Source organism: Panthera tigris, chromosome E3 (assembly GCF_018350195.1).
Source record: "Panthera tigris isolate Pti1 chromosome E3, P.tigris_Pti1_mat1.1, whole genome shotgun sequence".
Lineage (NCBI taxonomy): Eukaryota > Metazoa > Chordata > Mammalia > Carnivora > Felidae > Panthera > Panthera tigris.
The window spans coordinates 24,400,935-24,424,914 of NC_056675.1; the positions used below are offsets into that span (position 1 = coordinate 24,400,935).

Consider the following 23,980-nt stretch of genomic DNA (forward strand, 5'->3'; position numbering starts at 1 on the left):
ACAATTTATGAGAAAGAAACAAAAATTTTATCTCTGCTCTCAGTAATACATAAAACCCAACTACAAGAAATGCCAAGAAATAAACACAGGCACACTAATGACAGGATAACTTAATAAAACAGTCCAAGGAAAGGCAAGTAGACAAAAAATAAGTGAGGGTATATAAGCCTTAGTAAATAAATCAGAAACTATTTAAACAGTGATTGAAGGAAATAAAGATAACAGGGGCACCTGGGTGGCTCAGTGGGTTGAGCTTCCAACTTCTGCTCAGGTCACCATCTTGCCGTTGGTGAGTCTGAGTCCTGCATTGGGCTCTGTGCTGACAGCTCAGAGCCTGGAGCCTGCTTCAGATTCTTTGTCTCCCTCTCTCTGGCCCTCCTCCACTGATGCTCTGTCTCTCTGTGTCTCAAAAATAGATATAAAAAAAAAATTTTTTTAAAGACAACATAAATACTCATGTTAATAAAAAAATAGGTAAATTGAAAAAAAACTACAATATTAAAATGGAAAATAGTAGGCTAAAGACAATAACAAAAATTAGGAAAATTATGGGGTTAAAAAACTGAAGAACTTCAGAATTAAAAAAAAATCAAAATTGGTTCTATGGGGAAAAGGAAAGGAAAAACAACTAGCTAACCTGTTCAAGAAAAGGAGAAAAAAATACTATAAAAAGACAAGGAGGAAAACACATTTAAACAGATGATTTTTTTTAAATCATAAGAGATTACATGTATAACTTTATGCAAATACATTTTAAAATCTATTTGAATGGAAAATTTCCTAGAAGAATACAATATACCAAAATTTATCCTTTTGGAGATATAAAACAGTCCAATTTTCATCAAAGAAACACAAATAGTATCAAAGAAATGCTCCATCATAGCATAGGGAAATTCTGTCAAACCTTCAAATATCAGACAATTCCAATACTACTTAAAATTTCAAGAGCATATAAAGTAAATGACCAAATTATTTTTAGAAAGCAAACCTATCTAACAAAGACTACCTCCCAAAAAACCCCACTAATTCCACTCACATATCAATGCAAAAATTCTGAATAGAATACTACCAAGCATAATTACATTAAAAAAATTAACACTCTAAGCAGGTGGCATTTATTCCAGGAACGGAAGGGTGGTTCAATATTAGAAAATCTATCATGTAATTCACCATATTAATATATCTCGGGGGGAAAAATCTTACAATCACCTCCTTGAAAAGGCCTCTGACAAAATTTAACTTCTGTTCCTGATTAAAACCACTAAACACGAATAGGAATTCATGAATATGTTCTAACACAGTAAAATGTATACACAAAGAATGATGGCCAGTGTACTCACTACGGTTTCACAATGTATTAAGGATATTAGACAATGAAATCAGACAAGAGAAAACAAGAGTAAAACTATCAAGCAGATATAATTGCTTGACCTAAAAGAATCAGAGTGAAAAGCAAAAAATTAAATCTTCTTAAATTTTAATAGTATATAAAATTTTACTTAATTTGTAGTAATATATAAAATTAATGTAAAAACCAGTAACTTTCACATACACAGTTCTTATAAACAGAAAACTTATCACAAGGCATAAAAGAAGAGAATATTCCAGTTTATAATGGTAACAAAAAGACAAAATACTTAGAAACAAATATAACAACAAATGTGCGATTTTAAATGAGGAAAACTTTAAAGCCCTCTTGTAAAACTCAGAAATTGATTTGAACGGTTGGAAAAATATTCCTTGTTCTTAAATAGGATGATATAAAATAAATATATCATTCTTCTCCCAAGTCAGTATGTATTTAATGTTGTCTCACTGAAAATAATAACCAGCAAGTTTCTTTTTCATTCTAAAGTTTATGTGGAAAGGTAAGAAAAAACAGCTAGGAAAACACTGAAAAATAAGATTAATGAGGTGAAGTTTAGCTCTACCAGATGTTAAAACATTCTATAAAGTCTACTTAAAAATGGGTGGTACTTGTAAAATAATTGAAAGTCAGAAAAATGGAACAGAATAGAAAGTCAAGAAATAAACCAAAACACATACAGAAATTCAGGATATGCTGTAAGTGACAATGAATTCACTGGGCAAAAGATGTATTTTTAATAAATGTTGCTAGAACTCATTTGGAAAAGGTAAAATGTGGAAATGGGAAAAGTCTCCATGAAATCAAAATCCACTAGCAATACAAGTTTCATATTGTAATATATATATATAAAAAAACATAAGTGTTGTGCAGTAAATAGTAACGTGAGCCAAGTTACAAGACAAATGACAAACTGAGGAAACTAGCAATGCATATGACAGGCAAAGGGCTCATCTCTCTAAAATATAGAGTTCTTCAAATGGAAGGGGGGAAATAAGCACCACAAAAATGGGGGGGGGGGAAAGAAACAACCCTGTGTGGTATTGGTGAAGAGATAAAAACTATGATCAACGACACAGAATAGGATCCAGAAATAGATTCACATAAATATGGTCAATTATTTCCCACAAATTACCAAAGGAATTCAATGGGTAAAGAAAAGACTTCAAACAATGGTGCTGGGACAACTGAATATGTGAATGGGAAAAAAAAATGAGCACTGACCTTACCTCAAAAATGAACCCCAAATATATGACAGATCTAAATTAAAAGTCTAAAAATATAAAACTTTCAAAGGAAACAGAAGAAAATCCTCATAACCTGGTATATGAAGATTTCTTACTTAGGACACCCAAAGTATGAGGCACAAAAGAAACTGTAACTGGATGCAAGCAATATAAAAAACTTTTACTCTTCAAAAGACATTGCTGGAAAAAACCAAAAAGCCAGCCAGAAAAAGGAAATATTCATAATACATGTATCTGATAAAGATCTTCTATCTAGAATACATAAAAAATTCATATAAAATTTTAGGAACAGAAAACAGATCAGTACTCTAGTTTTGGGAGGATGTGACAAAGGGGTACTGGGGAAAAGAGCCAGACACAAATGTACAGCCCACATGATTCCATTAAGATGGTACCCAGAATAGGCAAAATCCTATCAAGGGTTGGGGTGAGCAGGGTGAGTGGTGGTTGAAAACAAAGGGGCAGGAGGATATTCTCTGTTGTGATACAAATAGTCTGTGTCTTCACAGAGGTATGCATTTTTCAAACCGATCAAATTGTCACTCAAAATCTGGGCATTCCGTCTTATGTAAATTATACTTCAAGCGAAACACATTTTAAAGATCATTGTAGCTCCTATTCATTGAACACAAAGAGTAAAAAACCAAAAAACAAAAAACTAATCTTCAGCTTTAAGAATGTGACAAGACACCTTCGACAGCCCTATAGTAGGGATAGTGTAATTTTCTTTTGGGTCTCAAACAACATGAAGCCTGGTGCACTGCGCATTATTTATATAAAGATTGCAATTCTCAATATAAGACTAACCTCACTCAAAATGGCATGGCAGGTGTTCTGTCTATATGGCAATGGCATAACATCAACTTATAATTCATACAACCTTCTAACTCTGCAATTTTTCATTAGGAGGGAGGGCTTCACCTCAGGGTAAATATTACTCCTCACTGATTGATAAAAGACACTCAATATATGTCTGCTACATTAATAATAAAGGAGTTTATGCCAATCAAAGTCTTAAAGAGAAAAAAAAAACTACAGAAAAAAAGTTCCTAAAGCAAAACCATAGCAAAACAAAGATTCATACCAAAAAAAAAAAAAAAAAGATCATTCACCAGAATACTGGAAATAGTAAGATAAAATGAAAACAGAATGACTGCATAAATAATGGCAATCCTTTCAGTGAAATTTTATTTCATCTGTTTTAAAGAGGATACATTTCATGAGAGGATAATATATCGTGAAAGGGGGAAAGATGAAAAACATTCTATGTGATATAAATACTTTTTAAAAAAAAATATATGTTAGTTTATGTATAAAGAAGAAAAATGACAGAATAAACAAATGCGTTGACAGTACTTGTCTCTCAGGCGGTGGAATATAGGAGATTTACACATTCTATAATTTGTTATGCCTTTAAGATTTGAATTCTACACAATTCACCTGTACTATTGTTCTAATTGCTTCTTCAGATGTTGGGGGTAAAAATCTGTGAAGAAAGAACTACCTGATGTACTAGCTGACCCAAGAACTTTTTTCTCTTGCTCTTATAGTGAATAATATTTTGATATATTAACCATAAGTTTGCACTTCAGTACAATCTTAGTATTGAAGTACTACATTCCCAATTTTTTTTTTTTTTTTTTGTCTCAAAGAAGAGTGAGGAACATCTAAGCCTAAAAGGACAAAGTCTAGGGGCGCCTGGGTGGCGCAGTCGGTTAAGCGTCCGACTTCAGCCAGGTCACGATCTCACGGTCCGTGAGTTCGAGCCCCGCGTCAGGCTCTGGGCTGATGGCTCGGAGCCTGGAGCCTGTTTCCGATTCTGTGTCTCCCTCTCTCTCTGCCCCTCCCCCGTTCATGCTCTGTCTCTCTCTGTCCCAAAAATAAAAAAACGTTGAAAAAAAAAATTAAAAAAAAAAATAAAAGGACAAAGTCTAATTTTTACCATTTATCCTTTCTAGGGTAACTCATGTGATTTGGAATTATACACAAAGAGGGAGTACAAAGCTTCTTAAAAACCTGTCATTCCACCTCCTTCACTACCTCCAAGACAGATTTGGGAGAACCTTCAGGAAGAAGAGTCTAAAAGAGCCTGGCCAGCAATCAGTTCACCCACAATATCCTGGCCCTAAATACTAATTTCACTACCACTCTTGTCCTCCCCAAAGCTGGATGTAACACTGGGGTGGGAGGGAAAAGAAGAGGACGTAGAAGAGGCACAAACCTAGTATGTCTGAAAAGTTTTAGGGCAGTCTATTGATGTGTGGGTTCCAAAAACACAATTAAATGGAGTTACTGAAAATTAAGCTATTACATTGCTTACAGTGCTGATTTCTTAAAATGAGATTTTTAGTCACTATACTTACTTCATTTACTTTTCTTACAAGTACTTAGCTGTTCTTTTTTTTTAATATATAATGTTTTTAATTTATTTTTGAGACAGAGAGAGACAGAGCATGAGCAGGGCAGGGGCAAGAGAGAGGGAGACACAGAATCCGAAGCAGGCTCCAGACTCTGAGCTGTCAGCACAGAGCCCAACGTGGGGCTTGAACTCACAGATGGCGAGATCATGAACTGAGCCGAAGTCGGACACTCAACCGAGTGAGCCACCCAGGTGCCCCATGAACTGTTCTGAGTGAAATATAGCAGCTTTCTTAACTCTGCTAATACAGAGGCATCTTTCCTTTTAAATCTTCTGCCTACTTTGCATCCAATGAGGTGACCAAGATGGCCTGCCTGTTACTCTGAGCTGGACCAACGTTTAGAAGGGCTCTTCTGGCTCTAGGTCCTAACCACCCTTTTCTTTGAACACGTGCTTTAGAAAACTTGTAATTATACATCCTTTCTCTGTTTAAAATACAGATAACCCTTTTTTACAAGCCTCTTTCCTGTTTTACAACCCCAAACTGCCTTTCTGAAGGACCTGGGAGTCATCCTTTGACACGTAATCCTCAAGGAAGATAACACCCCTATTCCCAGTCTCTGTGCGAGGGGGGGAGCTAGCTTCCAACAGGCACCAATCAGCAGACACAGATGGCCTCATCAGAGAACCACATGGGCAAACTCAGGAAGCTACTCAAGGTGTTCTCCTGGTCAACCTTCCCTCCGACTTTTCCAACTTTCCCACTGTCTCACCCCAGTCCACAAACACCTTCCCACCCTTTGTTTCAGCAGAGCTGAGCTCAGACTGAGTTCTGGCCTCTCTTCCCTGCTCCGGTAGCCTTGCATAAAGTCTTCCTTGCCTGTTTTACTTCGTCCAGTGCAATTTTTGCTTTGACAGAAGAAAACTAAGACAACGTGAGCTTCCTGCAGCACTTAACTTCCATACCCCTTCTCTCTATTTATTGAACACTTACTGTGTTCTGTCCGTTGAAATAGTCTAGTCACCCCGAGAGATGGGTACGCGTAATATCCAGGTTCTTTCAGACAAGGAAACCCAGGCCTTGTGAAGTCAAAGTTTACCTTGGGTCATTGCTATAATCTGACTGTCTGGGTCCTCCCCTCCTCCCCAGATTCTTATGTGGAAATCCAAACCCGGATGTGATGGTATCAGGATGAGGGACATTGGGCACGTGATTAGGCCATGAGGATGGAGCCCCGATGAATGGGATTGGTGCCCATATTATAAGACAGGGCCCCAGAGAGCTCCCCTGCTTCTTCCACCATGTGAAGGACACAGTGACAAGATGCCTGTCTATGCATCAGAAATCAGGCTCTCACCACACACTGAATCTCACGGAGCTCTGAGCTGAGACTTCCCAGCCTCCAGAACTGTGAGAAATACATTTGGGTGGCCCAGCCCACGGTAGGTATTCCATTACAGCAGCCCCAGCTGACTGGGACAGTCACACAGCAAGTCAATTCTGGACACCCAGCCCTAGACCCAAAACAAGTGCCTCCAGACCCCTGGCTTTCAAATCTGAAGGCAACCAAAATAAAATTCTGTTTGTTTAATGTGTTCCCATTAGCTTCTCTGTGTGTCTTGGGGTCCAGAGAAGTGTCTCCTACTTCATGTGCTTGTTTTGGCACTTTCTCCTCCCTGGGAAGTCCGGGATGCATTCCCCAGAGCAGGGGCACTTGGAGAGGAAAAGGAAGGGAGTGAGGTCCAGTGAGGGACACGCAAAACTACAGGATGGAGGGTCAACGCTGGGTGTGGCGCCGAGCGGCGAGCGACATTAGACAGCGAGGTACGGGGAATATTATATATGTTACATACAACGGGCTTTGGAGGGGGCAGAAAGGGTTGTGGACGGTTCCAGTGTATTGGGGCTTTTGGGGGTGTTGGGGGGTTCGCACTTTCCGGCTCTGCACTCAACAGTGCGGCCAGGGGGTGGGCCTCCGGGGAAGTCCAGGAGGCCCACCCTCCGCCTCCCCGGGGGAATCTGGGGAGAAGACACCACCAGGGCGGGGTGGTCCCGCACTCACCGCTCGGGCCTCGAAACCGCCACTACTACACCTGCGCCTCCGCCGCTGAGGGACGCGGGTCACCGGGCGCGGCGCCTCCTCCCAACGCCTCCGCCAACCGCCCAGCTGCCTGCCGGCCCCGCGACCAGGTCAGCGGCCATGGACCCTGCCTCGCGCATGCGCGCACGCCCCCACTCCCTAGCCTGCCCCCTCCTCCCTGCAGCCCCGGCGCCGTCCCGCTTCGCCACCTGGCCCGCACGCGCCTCCCTGCCCCCTGCGCGCACTGGACCCTCCTCCCGGGACCCCTTAGAGCGTGGGGCCCCACCCAGCACTGCCCGAGGCCCCCAGACCCTCAGGGCCCTACCTCGGGGCCCGTGCGCTTGCCCCCAGGCTCTCTGCCTCTAGACCCCGCTGGACCACCCCACCACCCTCCAACTCTCGCGGGCTCCCCTCTCCCTCAAGTGTCATGGTCACCTCAGCGGGCCGGTAGCTCGTGGCAGGAAGTTGGGAGAGATTCAGTGGCCGCCCTCTAGGGTCTGTGGGCGGCAGCAGAGAACTTGCAGAGGTTCCCCCGCTCGGGGCCCGCAAGCCTGCTGCGGGGGCCACTCGCAGCCCCCGACGTGGGGCGACTCTGGCGTAAGGCGCGCGGTCCTCGAGTCCAGCTCCCCAGCGAGCGCCGCCTGCGCCTCGACCCGTGGGCGCTCTGCGCGTTGTGACTCCCACGGCGTCCTCTCCACGCGCTTCCCCGACCCGCCAGCCACTCAGGGGGCCCCACGTCCCGACCTCTCTCCTGCTCCACAGATTCGTCAGTGGTCGCTTCTCTTGGCGGACCCCACCCCAATACCCACCTTCGGTGTAGCTTAAGCGTTGCCAGGCAGGTTCTGAATTCTGCCAGAGGCAAATCTCTTCCCTACCCCGCCAGGGATCGGGTTCTGGCCTCCAGGCAGCAAATGGAATTGGGTTCTTGAACTGTCAGGTTAAGCTTGGTCAGGAGAGGGTGCTGGCGGGACGCTACAGGACCAAAGGCTGCTGCTCCAGGTTCAGGTGTTTTCTCTTGATTGTTGCTCTCCCCTTGCTGCCAGCAGCAGGTGTGGAGGACATTTCTGGGCATTCACCCTGTACCTCCCCCAACCCCCATTAACCGTGGAGTCTCAGTGACTCCGGCAGGTGCCCCTGCCTAGCACCAGCCTGCCAACAACCACAGAGAAGAGTTTCCTGCTTGCTAGATCCAGCCACAGTTCCTTGCTGGCTAGCCTAGGCAGCCTGTAACTATGGGGTGTTTCCTGCTTGCTCAGCAGGTGTGGAACAGCCTTGACCCAGGGCCAAGAAACTTCTCCACCATCAAGTGAGCCCCAAGTTCACCTTCTCCAAGAATATCTGAATCCCAGCCTTGGGGAAGGGTCCTCTTCCAAGTTTGTTTCTTCCTTGGATATTTTCCCTCATCCATAGTGTATCCTTTAGAGTTCCCTGTACCTCCTATAGCTAACCCCCTGCTATAATTATTCTTTTAACTTTCCCTGTTCAAATTGCTGTGTGGTTTCCTGACTCCAAGTGGGGATACTGACGAATGCTCCTGCTTACTTGCTTGGTGACCCTGGGTAAATCCCTTAACCCCTCTGCGTCTCCCATGTACAGTGAGGATAATAATAGCTGCAATACCTAGCCCAGAGTTTTGTAGTGGGATTAAATAATGCAATGCCTGTAAAGTGCTTAGTAGAGGAACTGACATAATTTGTTCGTTTCTTGCTGGAAGATAAGAGGTGAATTGGATCATAGGGACAGTGAAGAGACCACCACACTCAAGGGATTTTAAAAAGAGTCATTAATGATGCCAACTGTGAGACTAGATGCAAGTAAGACCTTAATAAAATGAGTTCCCTCTCCTCTTTTAAAGTTTGCCAGCCTGCAAATTTTGCAATTACTGAAATCACTGGTGATGTATGGCACGTATGGGAGTGGAACCCACAGAAAGTTATACCTAAAAACAATTAGCTTTTGGGTATAATTTTATTACTCACAACTATCCAACTAAGAATATATAAACCTTGAACAAACCATCCTAAAGTAGAGCAGCTTCATGGATTCTTTCTATCTTGCAACTGGACAACAATCATCTCTTGTCTGCTCATCTGCCCATGAATCTTGAGAGTTACTAGATTTCTCACATGGCTTATGGGGGACTCCATGTGGCCAAACAAGAATCTGAGGAAGAGCTCTGTATATCATTCTTTACTTCATTTCTTCTTCTTTTCTTCTTAATCAGAGGTGGGACAAGAATAGAAAAGAAAATAGTATTTTTAAATAATGGTTTTGCTTTCTGTTCTTGGACTCTAAATGTTATGGTACAAAGATTCTCTTGCAAATGAAGGATCTTGGTTTGAGTTTTGGAAATAACCCAACACACCCCTACCCCTTAAAGTTTGATACTGATTTTAATTAGATCCTTTTTGGTATAAAATTGTGTGTGGGTGAGGGGTGCCTAGGTGGCTCAGTGAGTTAAGTCTCTGACTCTTGATTGTGGCTCGGGTCATGATTTCATGGTCATGAGACTGAGCCCCACATCTGACTCCGCACTGGGCATGGAGACTGCTTAAGATTCCCTCTCCCTCTCCCTTTGCCCTCAAAAAAAAGTGTGTGTGTGTGTGTGTGTGTGTGTGTGTGTGTGTGTGTGTGTGTCTTTGTGTGTGTGTATCCATGGGAAAAATGGTTTGATACATGCTTAATGTTCCTCTTAACCACAACTCAAGTACTGAAACAATCCTTTTGCTTTTCAAGCTGTCCCATTTGACAGCACCATTATTTTTGGATGTTTCTGTTTAAACATTCAGGATGCTCAAGAATATGTCCTTTTCCTACCCTGATTAATGCTGCTCTTTTGTATTTCTAGGAAAACAAACATTTCACCAAATGTCTTTAGATTTGCACATGCTGGATACACAAGCCACCCATGTAAATTTACAGAAGAGTGACATATGTATGTTATTCTTTGGAGGACTCTTTATTATGTAAATACATTTATGCCAAGATATACACACCCATAGTAATGCCCCTCTATGTGTCCAGTTATAGACATAGTAGTCTAAGGAAGACATAAGTGTCACTGTTTGGGAGTAAATCTCATGGTACCTTTTCTTGATAATCACCTTCTGTGTTCTCTGGGTTAGCAAAGATCAGGAAGACTTGTTCCAGTGTTATCTGACTGATGGAGTAGTCTTCTAAATTGAATTTCTCTTTAGCTTCCTCCAAAATACCAAACACCTTTAGCAACAACAGCAGTAAAAAAGTGCAATTACCATTGCAGGCCCCCCCTCCAGCCTCCAACCCAGCTGAGCATCTCCTGCCCGTCCTCCAACTCCTGCCAAGTTCATGTTGGAGGACAAAAGGGGAAGATGAGAAAATGAACAGATAATTGAGAACCTGCAAGGAAGCACTTCTCTGTCCCTATTATCTTGTTAGACTGACAAATAATGGGATTTAAGAAAGAAAAATCAATTAAACTCTAGGGGCCTTTGAAAAATAACATACTTTAGGGAATTTTTCTGCTCCTCATACAATGTCAGCCTCCCATTACGTATGCTTGGATATCAGATACTTCCCCCATCAGGAACGCTTTCTTAACATGTAATGTTAGAAGAGCATGGTTTCTACATTCACCTTTCCCCAGCTGTTGTCCTTGCTGGGAATGTAGTAGTTTAGGATCCCTTGATTCTCATGCTTTAATACACTACCTAAGAAATGAAAGCAAGATAGATAATCTTAACATACCATTTTTAATTTCCAAAATATTGCTATATCAACTTCATTATACACAATTGTTAATACAAAAAAATGACATGGTCAAATAACCCACTCTCTTTGGTACACATGACATGGTTAATTCCTTTCAGATTTATTCCTGATGAATAGCCTTATTGTGTGGAGTTCATAGCAATTACTAAAGGTATGCTTTCAGGTACAGTAAAGTTGTCAGCTCACATGCCCCATGTTCAAAACCTGAGCCTCCTCAAATTCTAATGTTACAACAAGACTTTATTCCTGAACATAGTGCTGAGAATATGATGAGCTGGCTGGATTTTCACTCTGGTTGTGTGGATATGTATGCATGTACAGTGTGCTTGGTGGGGAGGAGAGGAGGACAATGCCTCCTCACTATTCGCATGATCACATGCCCCATGAAAGACAAAATCATACCTATAGATTACCAAAGTCAGCCTGTATGTTCTGTGTGTTCTTACCCACTGGTGGAATGACAGGGAAAAGGGTGGTATCCATTTCTAATGGGAACAAACATATTTACGCTCATCAGTGCACATATGCAGGTTGATGAAAATTGGATTAACTGGGTTCAAAATGTTTTAAAGTAAAAAATACGTGTTCATAATGGTGAGATTTTTTAATGCGAATTTTAATGCATGTATTGTCTCCATGGTCATGTACAGCTCTTTTTTGTGTGTGAAATATTTGAAACATGGAGTTTAATGAATTACTCAAAGCAAACACTGGTGAAATCATCTCATTTAGGTCAAGTAATAGTAACACAGAAACTCCCATGTGCCACTTCTCAGCCTCTATCCCCCATAAAAAGTCACCAATACCTTCATTGTTATTGTGGATATTTCCTTTCCTAAGTGTTTTTACCTGTGCATACACCTCTAAAAATTGAGGTAGAATTTTCCTACCTTTGAAGCTTATGTGAATGGAATCATCTGATATATATTTTTTCTTTCTGCTTCTTTCACTAAATGTTGTGAGATTCATTCATGTGGTTGCATATAGCTATAATTCATTTTCCTCTGTAAATAGTAATCCGGTATATGAATATTCCACAGTTTGTTTTCCATTAGGCTACCGATAGACATACAGGTTGTCTGACTATTGTGAATATTGCCGACTTAAGTATTATTTTACTTATCTCCTTGTTACAGGTGGATGCAAGTATCTAAAGTGTAGATGTAGGTAGAATTGTTGGGCCATAGCTTTTTTAAAAACTGGAAAGAGTGTCACTCGCACTCTTCCTACAAGAAAGCTGGAAAAATTGCAAATAATGTTTTTTCAGATCAGTTTTTTGATAGGGCAAACTCAGAGCAACCTGTGTCTGGGGAGAGACAGGCATCTACAGAGAGAATTAGGGCCAGAGCATTTGTTTGTGCAAGGCAGACACTGCCAGATGATAGAAGCTGAATTTAAAGAATGTAATAAGTAGCTAAAGATAAGTGTGGGATAGCAAGAGAATTAAGAAGCACACTCTTTTATTTTTAACTTCTCTGATTTAGTTTTTTTTTAGTAGTGCTTCTTACACACATTAGAGAACTGGATTTTGCTTATGAGCCAAGCTGAATTTTTTTTTCATTTCATGCAGGAGTTAAGTCTATTTATATATGCTGAAAGCAACAGTATGTTTAATTGTGGTCCTCCTATATAATTTTTAAAATTATATATACATATATACAGATAAATGCATAACTATAAATACAAATGTAAATATACAAAATACATGTGTGTATGTACTTCACCTTGTGGTTGGTTCTTTTTATTCTTACTGTTATATGGGTGATATATTTTGTCCTTATGGTTAACTTCATACTAATGTCTTTTCCTAATACCCATAAATAGTCCCTTCTTTTCAAGACAGTGGTATAAACATTCTGTGCTCACCAGTAGTTCCTATGCAGAAACTTCTCCAATCATTCCTTAGTCGATACAAAATTTTTGTTTGTATAGTCTTCAGGGAGAACCACTGGGGACAATATCTCCTGAATACCTATTTGTTTATGACTCTTTTTGAAATTTATTCTTGAAGATCATTTTGGCTGCATGTGAAAACTACAGGTTGTATATTTCTTAGCATAAAATGTTTTATCACAAAGCCTGAGATCAATCTAATTTTCTTTCCCTTATAAACTTTCCTTCTTTCCCTTATCTTTTTACCTGGAATCCAAAGGTCAACCACCTTTATTATTAAAATACAATAGTTACATTGGAATACTCCTTGGTGTTGATGATATTGAGTCAATTTTTCAGGTTGTCCTTTTAGTAAGCAGGTTTGTCTCATCTTAGGAAATTTTCTTGAATGATAGTTTTTAGTATTTATTCCATTTTATGGCTTTCCTTTTCTTCTTTGTGGACTAATTTCATATTGTGTTGGATGGTCCTTGCCTTGCCTCTCTCTTACTTTCACATGCTTAACTATGTTTCTGTTTGATGGTTTTCTGTTTTTCTCCTTTCCAATACCGTTCCCTTGTGCTTTCTGTGTGGTTTATTTGCTCTTGATAGTTAAGTATTTCTGAAATATTTACTTAAAGTATTCTCTCCAGTGAGGTCAGCTGTCTTTATATATCCCCTTGTTGTCTAGCCATCTAATCTTCTTGCCCTTTCAATTCTAATTTAGGATTTTCTTACATACCATCTATTCCCTTCTTAATTCTGTAAGCTCATATTGAAATATTAGATACTAGTTTCATCTACTTTGAAGCCTTACAGCTCTGCGGTTCTTTCAATCTCTGTAGGTTATTTTCTTTTATCCTCTTTTATGATATTTTTCTGTGGGATTCAATTTGAATCTTTTCAATCATTTATATTTAAATGAGGTTAATTTTCTTATAGCTTTAGTAGGTGTTTCCTATGTAGAAGGTAGGGTATGACAGAATATTTTCTTAGCTTTAGAGTCCTCTTTTGAAGGGTTCCTTCCAAGAGTCTTCTGGGATTTATCAAGTAGACCTTCCTCTGGTACTCTCTGATATCTGCCTCCTGTGGGTCTCTCCACTCCAAGCTTAAATTTGAGATCCTTTCCTCCAGAAAGGATATCTGCTTGCTTCTACTTGGAATCAGAGGATGCTACTTTGATGAGGGAGCTTGGGGCAAGCTGAGGGCAAAATGCAGGCTGGCATGCCCTGCCCCCCCCCCCAACAAGTGGAATATGTGTGATATTCCTTGGACACTCCTGGTTACCCAAAAACAAAGGAAAGGGGTTTAAGTGCTTGCCACAGTAATATGGGAAACTAAGGCAAATGAAAAATTAAGTTCCTTTACTGCTTGTAGCCCATTGACAAGTCCTTGAAACAGAGTGACCTCCTTCTAGGAGCTTAGGTGCCTCGATGATGACAGTTTGCTGGGGCAAAAGAGAACATTAGCTTAACATTATCCCAACCTTAAGGATCCTGAAAGTCTACTTCCTTTATCTCAACTGCCCCAAGATATATGCTGACAATCATACTCCAAGCTTACGGCCCCCGATATACTTCTGAAGGGTCTCAAAACTGAGGTTTTGTTAAATGGTAATAAATGATGTTTCCCTAGCAACAGCTAGCCCCTCAAGGTCCTGGAAACCTTGCTTCCAAAATTCTTTCAGAGACTTACTCTATCCCTGACCCCCTCTCAGCCTGAGGGTGTATAATGAGTTACCCATCAGGACTCCAGTGCAGCTCTTTCTGCCCATGGGTTCTGTCCCCATGCTTTAATGAAATCACCTTTTTGCACCAAAGATGTCTTCAAGAAGTTTTTCTTGGCCATTGGATCCAGACCCCATGAACCAAAACTTCATCATAACTGACCAACCCACTTGTGGCTGTCTCTGGATGAGCTTCCCAACCCTGACAAGGGTCCAGAGCTTCATCAATGATCCCAGTGCCAAGATGGCACTTGCTTCCACAATTCGCATTTTCTAACTGCTCACTGTTTCTTTTATTTGTTTTGTCCTTTTTTCTTATTTTCTGGTTGTTAAAATTTTTTCCCCAATTTTGTTTGTAAGACAATTATTGTATTTAAGATGTATTTGTTTAAATTTTTACCACTTTCTAGGTTATTTTACCAGGAGCACTTTTCAGAATATACAAGCTAACATACTGTAGAAATCATCTTTGTCTTTAAAAAAAACCACATGGTCATTTACATTTACTCAGGATTAGGCAGAATCATTTACCCTAGATATCTGATTATTGTGGCAAATCCTCTTTAGAGTATACATTCTAGATGACTTTTGCTTGCAATATTTATTTATTCTTTTTAAAAATCAAAATTTAGGTATAGATGCCATGTCAATTCCTTTTTGATTCTGTCATATTTGAATAGGTATTTGCTCTAGCATAATGTAAGAAAGAACAGGGCAACAACCACCTTACAGTTGAGAAAATGCCTCAAACCCACATTTCCATTAAAGCTCTTGTGTCCACATCCTTGAAAATAGGTCTTGGGTCAGTGTTTAGTGTCCTTCCTTCAAGAAGAGCTAGGACAGCACACAGTGGTGAGGTTTTCTGGTCACAGCTTCTCTCATGGTAGTTTATCACATGAAATAGAAGTTTGATAGAATAGTACTCAAAAATATGTGAATGAATGCATTAAGTGAGTATTAAACTTCTTTCCTAATGGACGCATCCATCTGCATGTGTCCTATGCACATCATAATCACTATGGCCAACACTGAGGTAATTACTTTCCCATACATCTATTCTCCACATCTCCACTTCCATTCATTTCTTATCTATTTTCTTTTTTTTAAGTTTACTTATTTATTTGGGGGGGGAGGGGCAGAGAGAGGAGGAGAGAGAGAGACAGAAAGAGAGAGAGAGACAGACAGAGAGACAAAGAGAGAGAGAGAGAGAGAGAGAGAGAGAGAGAGAGAGAGAGAGAGAGAATCCTAAGCAGGCTCCACACTGTCAGCACGGAGCCTGACACAGGCTTTGAATCCAGGAACTGTGAGATCATGACCTGAGCTGAAATCAAGGGTCAGATGCTTAACCGACTGAGGCACCTTTCTTATCTATTTTCTGATATTTATTCCTACTGTGTAATCAATCATACTCTTTTCCATTGCCTGAAAGATAAACTTATAACTCCTCAGCCTGACACACAGTGGGAACTTCTCTGATATTTTACTCACCCTCACAAAGTGGAGTAAGATGAAAAACCAGAATTATTAAAATCTTTTCCATGCCTCTGCTTTATGTTTAAGAAAGAGAGGTAAAGGGGCACCTGGATGGCTCAGTCAGTTAAGTGTCCAGCTTCAGCTCAGGTCATGATCTCACCATTCATGAGTTCGAGCCCGCATCGGGTTCTGGGCTGACAGCTCAGAGCCTGGAGCCTGCTTCAGATTCTGTGGTCTCCCTCTCTCTCTCTGCCCCTCCCTCATTCATGCTCTGTCTTTCTCTTTCAAAAAATAAATAAACATTAATAAAAAAAAGAAAGAGAGGTAAAGGACAGAAGGAAATAGTTGCTGTCTCTGGTATTGTACCATATAGGCAGAGAGATGCTTGTTGCATTTAGCAGCAGAAGCAGAATTAATCTTGAGAGAAGAGAAAAACTTAGTGGTTCTTGTTTGCATTTCTATATCACATCCTGGCTGAGATATCAAAAGATTGGGATACATGCTTAGTTAGAATAAAAAGCCTTAAGACTTTGCAAAAGTAATATGTGAAAATGAGCATTGTACTTGAAAATATGACTTTAGTGGTATAATTTATATTGATAGCACAAATCCAAAACTGCCTTATTACAATGATACAAGAGATTAGTGAGAACCTTTTTATATGTGTGTGAAAAAATATGTATCGTAATGCTAAAATTATAGAAAGAAGGATCCCAAAAGGAATTCAGTATGGAAGGTCAATAAATATCAATATCCCACAGGAAACACTTACTGAAGACATAAAACATATGGATGATGAAACAATAAAACCATGATTTAACACATCTTTATAAAAGTTAGCCTAACCTAGTTTACCTGGGAATGTCATTGTGATGAAAAATTTTAAATCATTCAGTTTATCCTCCTGTGCATCAATCTTGACCTTGATCTTCAGGACGTAAATGTTGCCAAACTTGCTTTTGAGGTGCTGAGGGCTACCCAGGCACATGAACTTTCCCTCCACCATGATGGCCAGCCTGGTACAGAAGGCGTCACATTCCTCCATTCTAGCAAAACATGATACCATAAAAAGTTCTGGTTTTGGAGGACATTCTGTAGTTCAAACAGAGCCAGGATTTGTGACTCTGTTTTCAATGTGAAATGGAATTTGGTAATCATAAAGATTATAGTTGGGAAGTGAAAAATTTTCAAACAATTAGTAGTAGAGTACAAATCCTCAAACACAGCATCTCTTAAACTTCCTACTCTTTCCCCACTCTTAATTATTTAACTCAGTGAGTATTTTTGGCCACTCTATTCATTAGGATTAAGGAGGAACTCACATACACTAAAATTTATTGTCAATATTCCTAGCCCCAAATAATTCTTGCTTATAGTCAGTATAGTACTTGCCAACCCTCGTTCAAGCCTCCAAATGAGCCACACCTATGGGAAGTTATAATGATGGCTTTGCCACTTTCACGTGTCCATGTCACAGCATCCCAGAGCAGGTGTCGGGCTCCAGGGTCCATGCCAGTTGATGGCTCATCTAGCAAAATGACTGAGGTATTTCCCATTAGGGCAATAGCAGTACTCAGCCTACGTTTGGTTCCTCCACTTTATGGTCATAGAAGGAAAGAAAATTTAGAAGAAAGGGAGGTTATACAAATTAGTTATTTATAGGAAAGAGCACAAACATATCAACAAACATTTAACATGAAATTCCACAATGTTGATTAGTTTTACTTCAATAAGTTAGGTCCAGTACAGGTGTGTATATCAAATAATTTTCATTTGAAATGTAGATGAGTGACTTCTATGTAACTGATTTTAGCCACATTATCGGTGACATTTATTTACTTGTGCTTAGGGTACCATGATTTCCCAAGTATATGAATCTCCCATAATTCAAAGGGCCTAGATTTCTTCTTTCTTGAGAGACAAAGAACTATTTGGACACTAGGACGAATAGTATACCTTTGTGATTATAGATAATATATTGAGGAAACATCTCTCTTGAGATTTAGAGGCTATAGTTCAAATATAACCAGGATTTTAGTTTCATCTCTGCAAAAGAAAGACATGGAACTACACTGATCTATCTTAATTGCTATTATCTGATATTAGCAACTCATGAGATAGTTTCACAATTAGATAATACTGTTACAGAGGGACTTGGATAGAGCTGTGCACATTTATTTCAAACATCAGAGACATAGGGAGGCATCTCAACATTATAACAGCTGCAACAAAAAGATCCTAATAATGAAATAACTCACCTGTAGGTTATGATAAGCTTGTCAGCATGGAGTTCCAGTTGCATTGAACTCAACCATCTATTCACATACAGCTGAATCTGGGGCTCAGAGATTCCCCATAACCTGGCATACATGATCATTATTTCCCGACCAGTCATGTATTCCAGCAATGCTTCAGACTGAGGACAATAGCCAACTCTCGATTTCACCTGATTAAGAGAATTGCCTTAATAAGGACCCAAGTCATCTATCCCACTGAGTGTCCCTGGATGAGACAGAAGACTACAGTCCTCCAGGCATGTCTCTAAGAGTCCTACCAAGAATTTTTCTTTTCTAAATGCTACACAATGATGGCCACTGGATCTGTTGTAATAAGTTGGAATAAAAGATTCCTTAGTTCAGTTTTAATGATATTAGCAATGAAAAAGTTAGAAATAAAGTCCCAGAGCCCAGTGAATTTGGAATGTTAGAGTATGAAATACTCCCCTCATTAATAAGAAACTCTAATGGGCATGGCCACCATGGAAGTTTTTGCATTGCACAACCTGCACAGTCGTGTCTAGATCTTGTTTCACAGTAAGACTGAACCAGAAGCAAAGCCTTATCCCACTCTCACAAACAGAATGCAATGAATGTTGCTTTGCCAATTAACCAATCCTTTTATGGATTTGCATTCAGATGCAAATAGGTATTCAGAGGAAAAGATAATAAAATTTTATTTTATTTATTTTTATAATTGTTTTTTAAAAATATAATTTATTGTCAAATTGTTTTCCATACAACACCCAGTGCTCATCCCAACAAGTGCCCTCCTCAATGCCCATAACCCACTTTCCCCTCTCCCCCACCCCCATCAACCCTCAGTTCTCTGTATTTAAGAGTCTCTTATGGTTTGCCTCCCTCCCTCTCTGTTTATACCTTCTCCCCCCCACCATGGTCTTCTGTTAAGTTTCTCAAGATCCACATGTAACATTATTTTATTAAAATTAATTAAAAATTAATTAATATTTAAAACAGTATTTCTAAATAATTAAAATTCATCCCTTTTCCTCTGAGATTTTATTAATTAATTTACAGTAATCCCAGACTATTTGCAGCCCTAGTCTCTTTGCAGAAATCAAAACAAACCCTTTCTTCTATTCTAGGTATAAAATTATTGTCCCATATTATTTTTGAAAGTAAATGAACTGCATACAACATAACCCAGTGAACAAAGAAAAAGATACCATGAATGCCATCAGTAGAAATAATACTTACCAGCAACATATTTTTAATGACTTCAAATATTGGTATTATCAGATCAGTTGAGAAAATGATTGTGCTTATTATGTTTAAATATATTTAAAAAAATTAAGAATATATTAATGAAAAAAGTGAAGCTGGAGATATTACAATTCAAGATACCAAATTATACTACAAAGCTATACAAATCAAAACAGTATGGTACTGACACAACAATAGACACATGATCAATGGAACAGGAAAGAAAGTCGAGAAACAAACCCATGATTATATGGCCAATTAATCTTCAACAAAAGAGGCAAGAATATGTAATGGAATAAAAACAGTCTTGTCTCTTCAACAATTGATGATGGGAAAACTGGACAGCTACATGAAAAATAATGAAACTGAACTACTTTCTTTCACCATATACACACAAAAAAACTCAAAATGGATTAAAGACCAAAATGTGAGACATGAAACCATAAAAGTCCTAGAAGAGAATATAGGCAGTAATTTCTCTGATATTCACCACTGAAGCATTTTTCTAGACATGTCTCCCAAGTCAAGGGAAATAACAGCAAAAATAGACTATTGGGGCCACATCAAAATAGGAAGCTTCTGCATAGTGAAGTAAACAATCAGCAAAACTGAAAGACAACCTACTGAATGGGAGAATATATTTTCAAATGACATACTCAATAAAGGGTTAGTATCCAAAATATATAAAGAATGTATACAACTCAACCCCCCAAAATGAAATAATCCAATTAAAAAGTGGGAATAAGACATGAACAGACATTTCTCCAAAGAAGACATTCAGCTTTCCAACAGCCACATGAAAAGATGCTCAATATCACTTATCATCAAGGAAATGCAAATCAAAACTACAATGCAATATCACCTCACACCTATCAGAATGGCTAAAACCAACAACCCAAGAAACAACAGGTGATGGTGAGGGTGTGGAGGAAGGGAAACCCTCTTGCACTGTTTGTGGAAATGCAAAGTATGGAAAGAGCCCCTCGACTGATGAATGGATAAAGAAGATGTGGTATGTATATATACAATGGAATATTACTTGGCAATCAAAAAGAATGAAATCTTGCCATTTGTAGCAATGTGGATGGAACTAGAGTGTATTATGCTAAGCGAAATAAGTCAGTCAGGGAAAGACAAATGTCGTACGATTTCACTCATATGTGGAATTTAAGATACAAAACAGATGAACATAGGGGAAGGGAAGCAAAAATAAGATAAAAACAGAGAGGGAGACAAGCTGTAAGACACTTAAATACAGAGAACTGAGGGTTGCTGGTGTAGTGTTGGGTGGGGAAATAGGCCAAATGGACAATGGGCAGTAGGGGGGGCACTTGTGGGAATGGGCACTGGGCATTATATATAAGTGATGAATAACTAAATTCTATTCTTGAAATCGTTATTACACTATGTGTTAATTAACTTGGATTTAAATAAAAAAAAAGAAAAAATGCTAAAAGCTTGTAGCAAACTAGACATAGAAATGAATTTTCTTAAACTGACAAAGGGTAGCCAAATATAATATATAGTAGTAGAAATTTAGAAGTATTCCATGCAAAGGCAGGGGCAAAAAAAGATATTTATCATCATTGCCAGTATTCAACATTTTACTGGTGGTCCCACTTTATGCAATAGCACAATAAATGAAGAATGACAATGGGAAAGGAAGAAAAACTCTCATTATTTTTAGATGATAAACCTACCTACATAGAAAAGCCAAGCTAATCTGTAGATAAACTGAAAACTAATTAGAGAATTAGTTCATATAGATTTCTGGATAATAATATCAGCATATAAAAATTCAATAGCATTCCTGAATACTAGCAACTTATGTCAGAAAAAAAAAAAAGATCCCATGAACAGTATAAATAAAACCCACAATGTACAAATAATAATAACGTGACAAAGGAGGAGGAGGAGGAGGAGGAGGAGGAGGAGGAGGAGGAGGAGGAGGAGAAAGAGGAGAAAGGAGGAGGAGGGGAAGGGGAGGAGTAGGAGGAGTTGTTATAAGGAAATACATAAAACTTTAAAGGAGTTTAGGGGTAGAATTACAAAACAATGCTAAAAAGAGTAAATCAGAAAAATGTCCACCTGGGAAGCTCTAAGCCCTTGTTTTCCATGGAAACCTCAAAAAACAATCAGAAAGGGACTAAAATATCCTTATAGGAGCTCTGAAAAACCGTTGAAGCCTACAGCAACCAAGTGAATATTTAATTAAGAAAAAGCCGTCTTCAAAATAGTAAGATATTTGGTGGCATTTTTACTCATCCTTGCCCAAACCCTCCCTGTTGCAGAACAGTCTTGGTCGGAGGAGGTAGCAGCCCAGTTCCCTATTACTTCTCCCAAATGAGAGGGAGTTGAGTAAATCTAACCTGGCTGGGGACTGCCTGAAGATTGGTGTTTGTTTTGCTTGGGCAAAAAACTGGAGGGTACTGTTCATAAAAGCTGCAGGAGGACTATAGACCTGCAGACTCCTGGAAGAATACAAAAAGCCACATGAACAAGCAGACAAGATGCACGCACAGAAAAGACATAGAATATCTATCATAAGCCTTCACCTAAAGCTGATATCCAAGTTCAGAACACAGTCAGCTAAATAGTGAAGGACTGCCTCAGCACAGAGCCAGTCTGCAAAGACTAGGAGAGGTGGCTGCTTTGTCAACAGCCCAATTTTCAAAAAGACATACAAATGAACATGAATATAAGGCCCAAAGAATAGAATAAAATAAATTGGCAGAAACTGCTCCAGAAGTAGCACAGCTATGACTTACTTGATAAAGACTTTAAAATAATTGTCTTCAATATGCTGAAAGAACTAAAGGAAACTAAAGAAAATTATGAAAATGATAAATGAACAAAAGGAGAATATCAACAAAGGGGAAGAAATAATTTAAAAAAAAGAGAAATTCTGGACCTGAAAAATATAATGAATGAATTTAAAAATTCACTACAAGTGTTCAAGAGGAGTTTGATCAGGAAGAAGAAAGAATCAGTGAACTTGAATATAGGAGACTTGAAATTATTAAGTATGGGTAGCAGAAAGAAAAAAGAAGGGGCTTATTCTACATCATCAAACACAGCAGCATATACACATGGGATTCCCAGGAGAAGAGAGACAGAAATGGGAGGAAAGGTTATTAGAAAAAACTTCTGAAGTTTAACAAAATATATGGATTTACAAATTCAAGACACTTACAGACTTCAAGTAGGAAAACCCTAAGATACCTACAATAAGACACATTTTAATCAAACTGTCAAAAGACTAAAACAAAGATGTAATCTTGAAAGCAGCAAGCAAGAGCAATTTATCATATATAAAGGATTCTCAATATGAACATCAGTAGACTTCTCAGCAGAAACTTCCGAGACTAGAAAGTAGTGGGATGATATATTTAAAGTAAGAAAAAACATCAACCAAGAATTCTATAGCAAGAATTGTGTCCTTCAAAAATAGAAAATAAGAAATTCCCTGATAAATAAAAGATAAGGGGGTTCATTACCAACAGATCTGCCCTACAATAAATGCTAAAAACAATCCTTTACATGGACATTAAAGGACACTAGACAGTAAATTAAAGCCATATGAAGAGATAAAGATCTCTGGTAAAGCAAAGTACTCTGACACATATAAAAACCAGAATTATTATACTTTTTATTTATGACTCAACTATTTATTTTATACAATATTCAAAAGGCAAATGCATAAAATAATTTTTAATGGTATACAAAGTATAAAGATGTAATTTTTGACAACAATGACAAGGTGTGGACATGGGAACAGTGGTGTACAGAAATAGAGTTCTGTGTGTGATTGAAATTCAGTTGGTATCAATTCAAAATAGATTGTTACAACTTTACGATATTAGATGAAACCCCAATGGTAACCACAAAGAAAATATCTGTACAATATACACAAAAGTAAATAAGTGTATCAAAACGTGTAACTACAAAAAAATCAACTAAACACAATGTAAAGCATTAATGGAGGAAATCAGGGGCAAAAAAAACATCGATAAGAGATATGGTAAACAACAAATGGAAAAAGTAAGTCTTTCTCTATCAGTAATTTCTCTAAATGTAATTCCCCAATCAAAAGGCATAGATTGGCAAAATGAATTTAAAAAAACAAACATGATCCAAATATATGTTATCTAGTCAGACTCACTTAGGTTTAAGGACACAAATAGGTTGACAGTAAAAGGATAGGAAAAAAAATTCATGAAAATAGTGCCCAAAAGAGCTGAATGGCTATACTATTATTAGAGAAAATAGACAAAGTCGAAAATAGACAAAGTCAATAACTGCTACAAGAACAAATACAGTATTATATATTGATAAAAGGATCAATTTACCATGAAAGTATAGCAATTATACACATATATGCACCAAACATCAGAGCTCTAAAGTATATGAAGATAACAATGATAGATTTGAAGGGAGAAATAAACAACTGAAAAATATGAGTTGGAGACTTCAGCACCCCACTTTTACTTATTTTCTTTAAATCTTATTATTGAAGTATGTTTGACATACAATATTATATTAGTTTTAGGTGTACAACATAGTGATTAAGTTCTATACATTATGCAGGGCTCACCACATGTATAGT

General features: G+C 38.7%; 1 protein-coding gene across 9 annotated transcripts in view; it reads right to left on the reverse strand.

The window, feature by feature from the left end:
- Nucleotides 1-372: 372 nt before the first annotated feature.
- The window catches only part of LOC102957398 (phospholipid-transporting ATPase ABCA3-like), a 182,212-nt gene continuing 158,604 nt past the window's right edge, over nucleotides 373-23,980 (reverse strand). For 4 of the 9 annotated variants that reach the window (XM_042971603.1, XM_042971608.1, XM_042971607.1 and 1 more), the window contains 5 exons: nucleotides 18,133-18,320; nucleotides 17,300-17,470; nucleotides 16,730-16,920; nucleotides 10,669-10,742; nucleotides 10,041-10,272 (listed from right to left, as the gene is read on the reverse strand). In XM_042971603.1, coding sequence (XP_042827537.1) covers nucleotides 10,132-10,272; nucleotides 10,669-10,742; nucleotides 16,730-16,920; nucleotides 17,300-17,470; nucleotides 18,133-18,320 — 765 coding nt within the window. In that variant the 3' untranslated portion in view covers nucleotides 10,041-10,131. Of the gene's footprint in view, nucleotides 400-9,002; nucleotides 9,269-10,040; nucleotides 10,273-10,668; nucleotides 10,743-16,729; nucleotides 16,921-17,266; nucleotides 17,471-18,132; nucleotides 18,321-23,980 lie in introns of those variants that run through there. The other 5 variants (XR_006212428.1, XM_042971606.1, XM_042971605.1 and 2 more) reach the window with 5 other exon arrangements.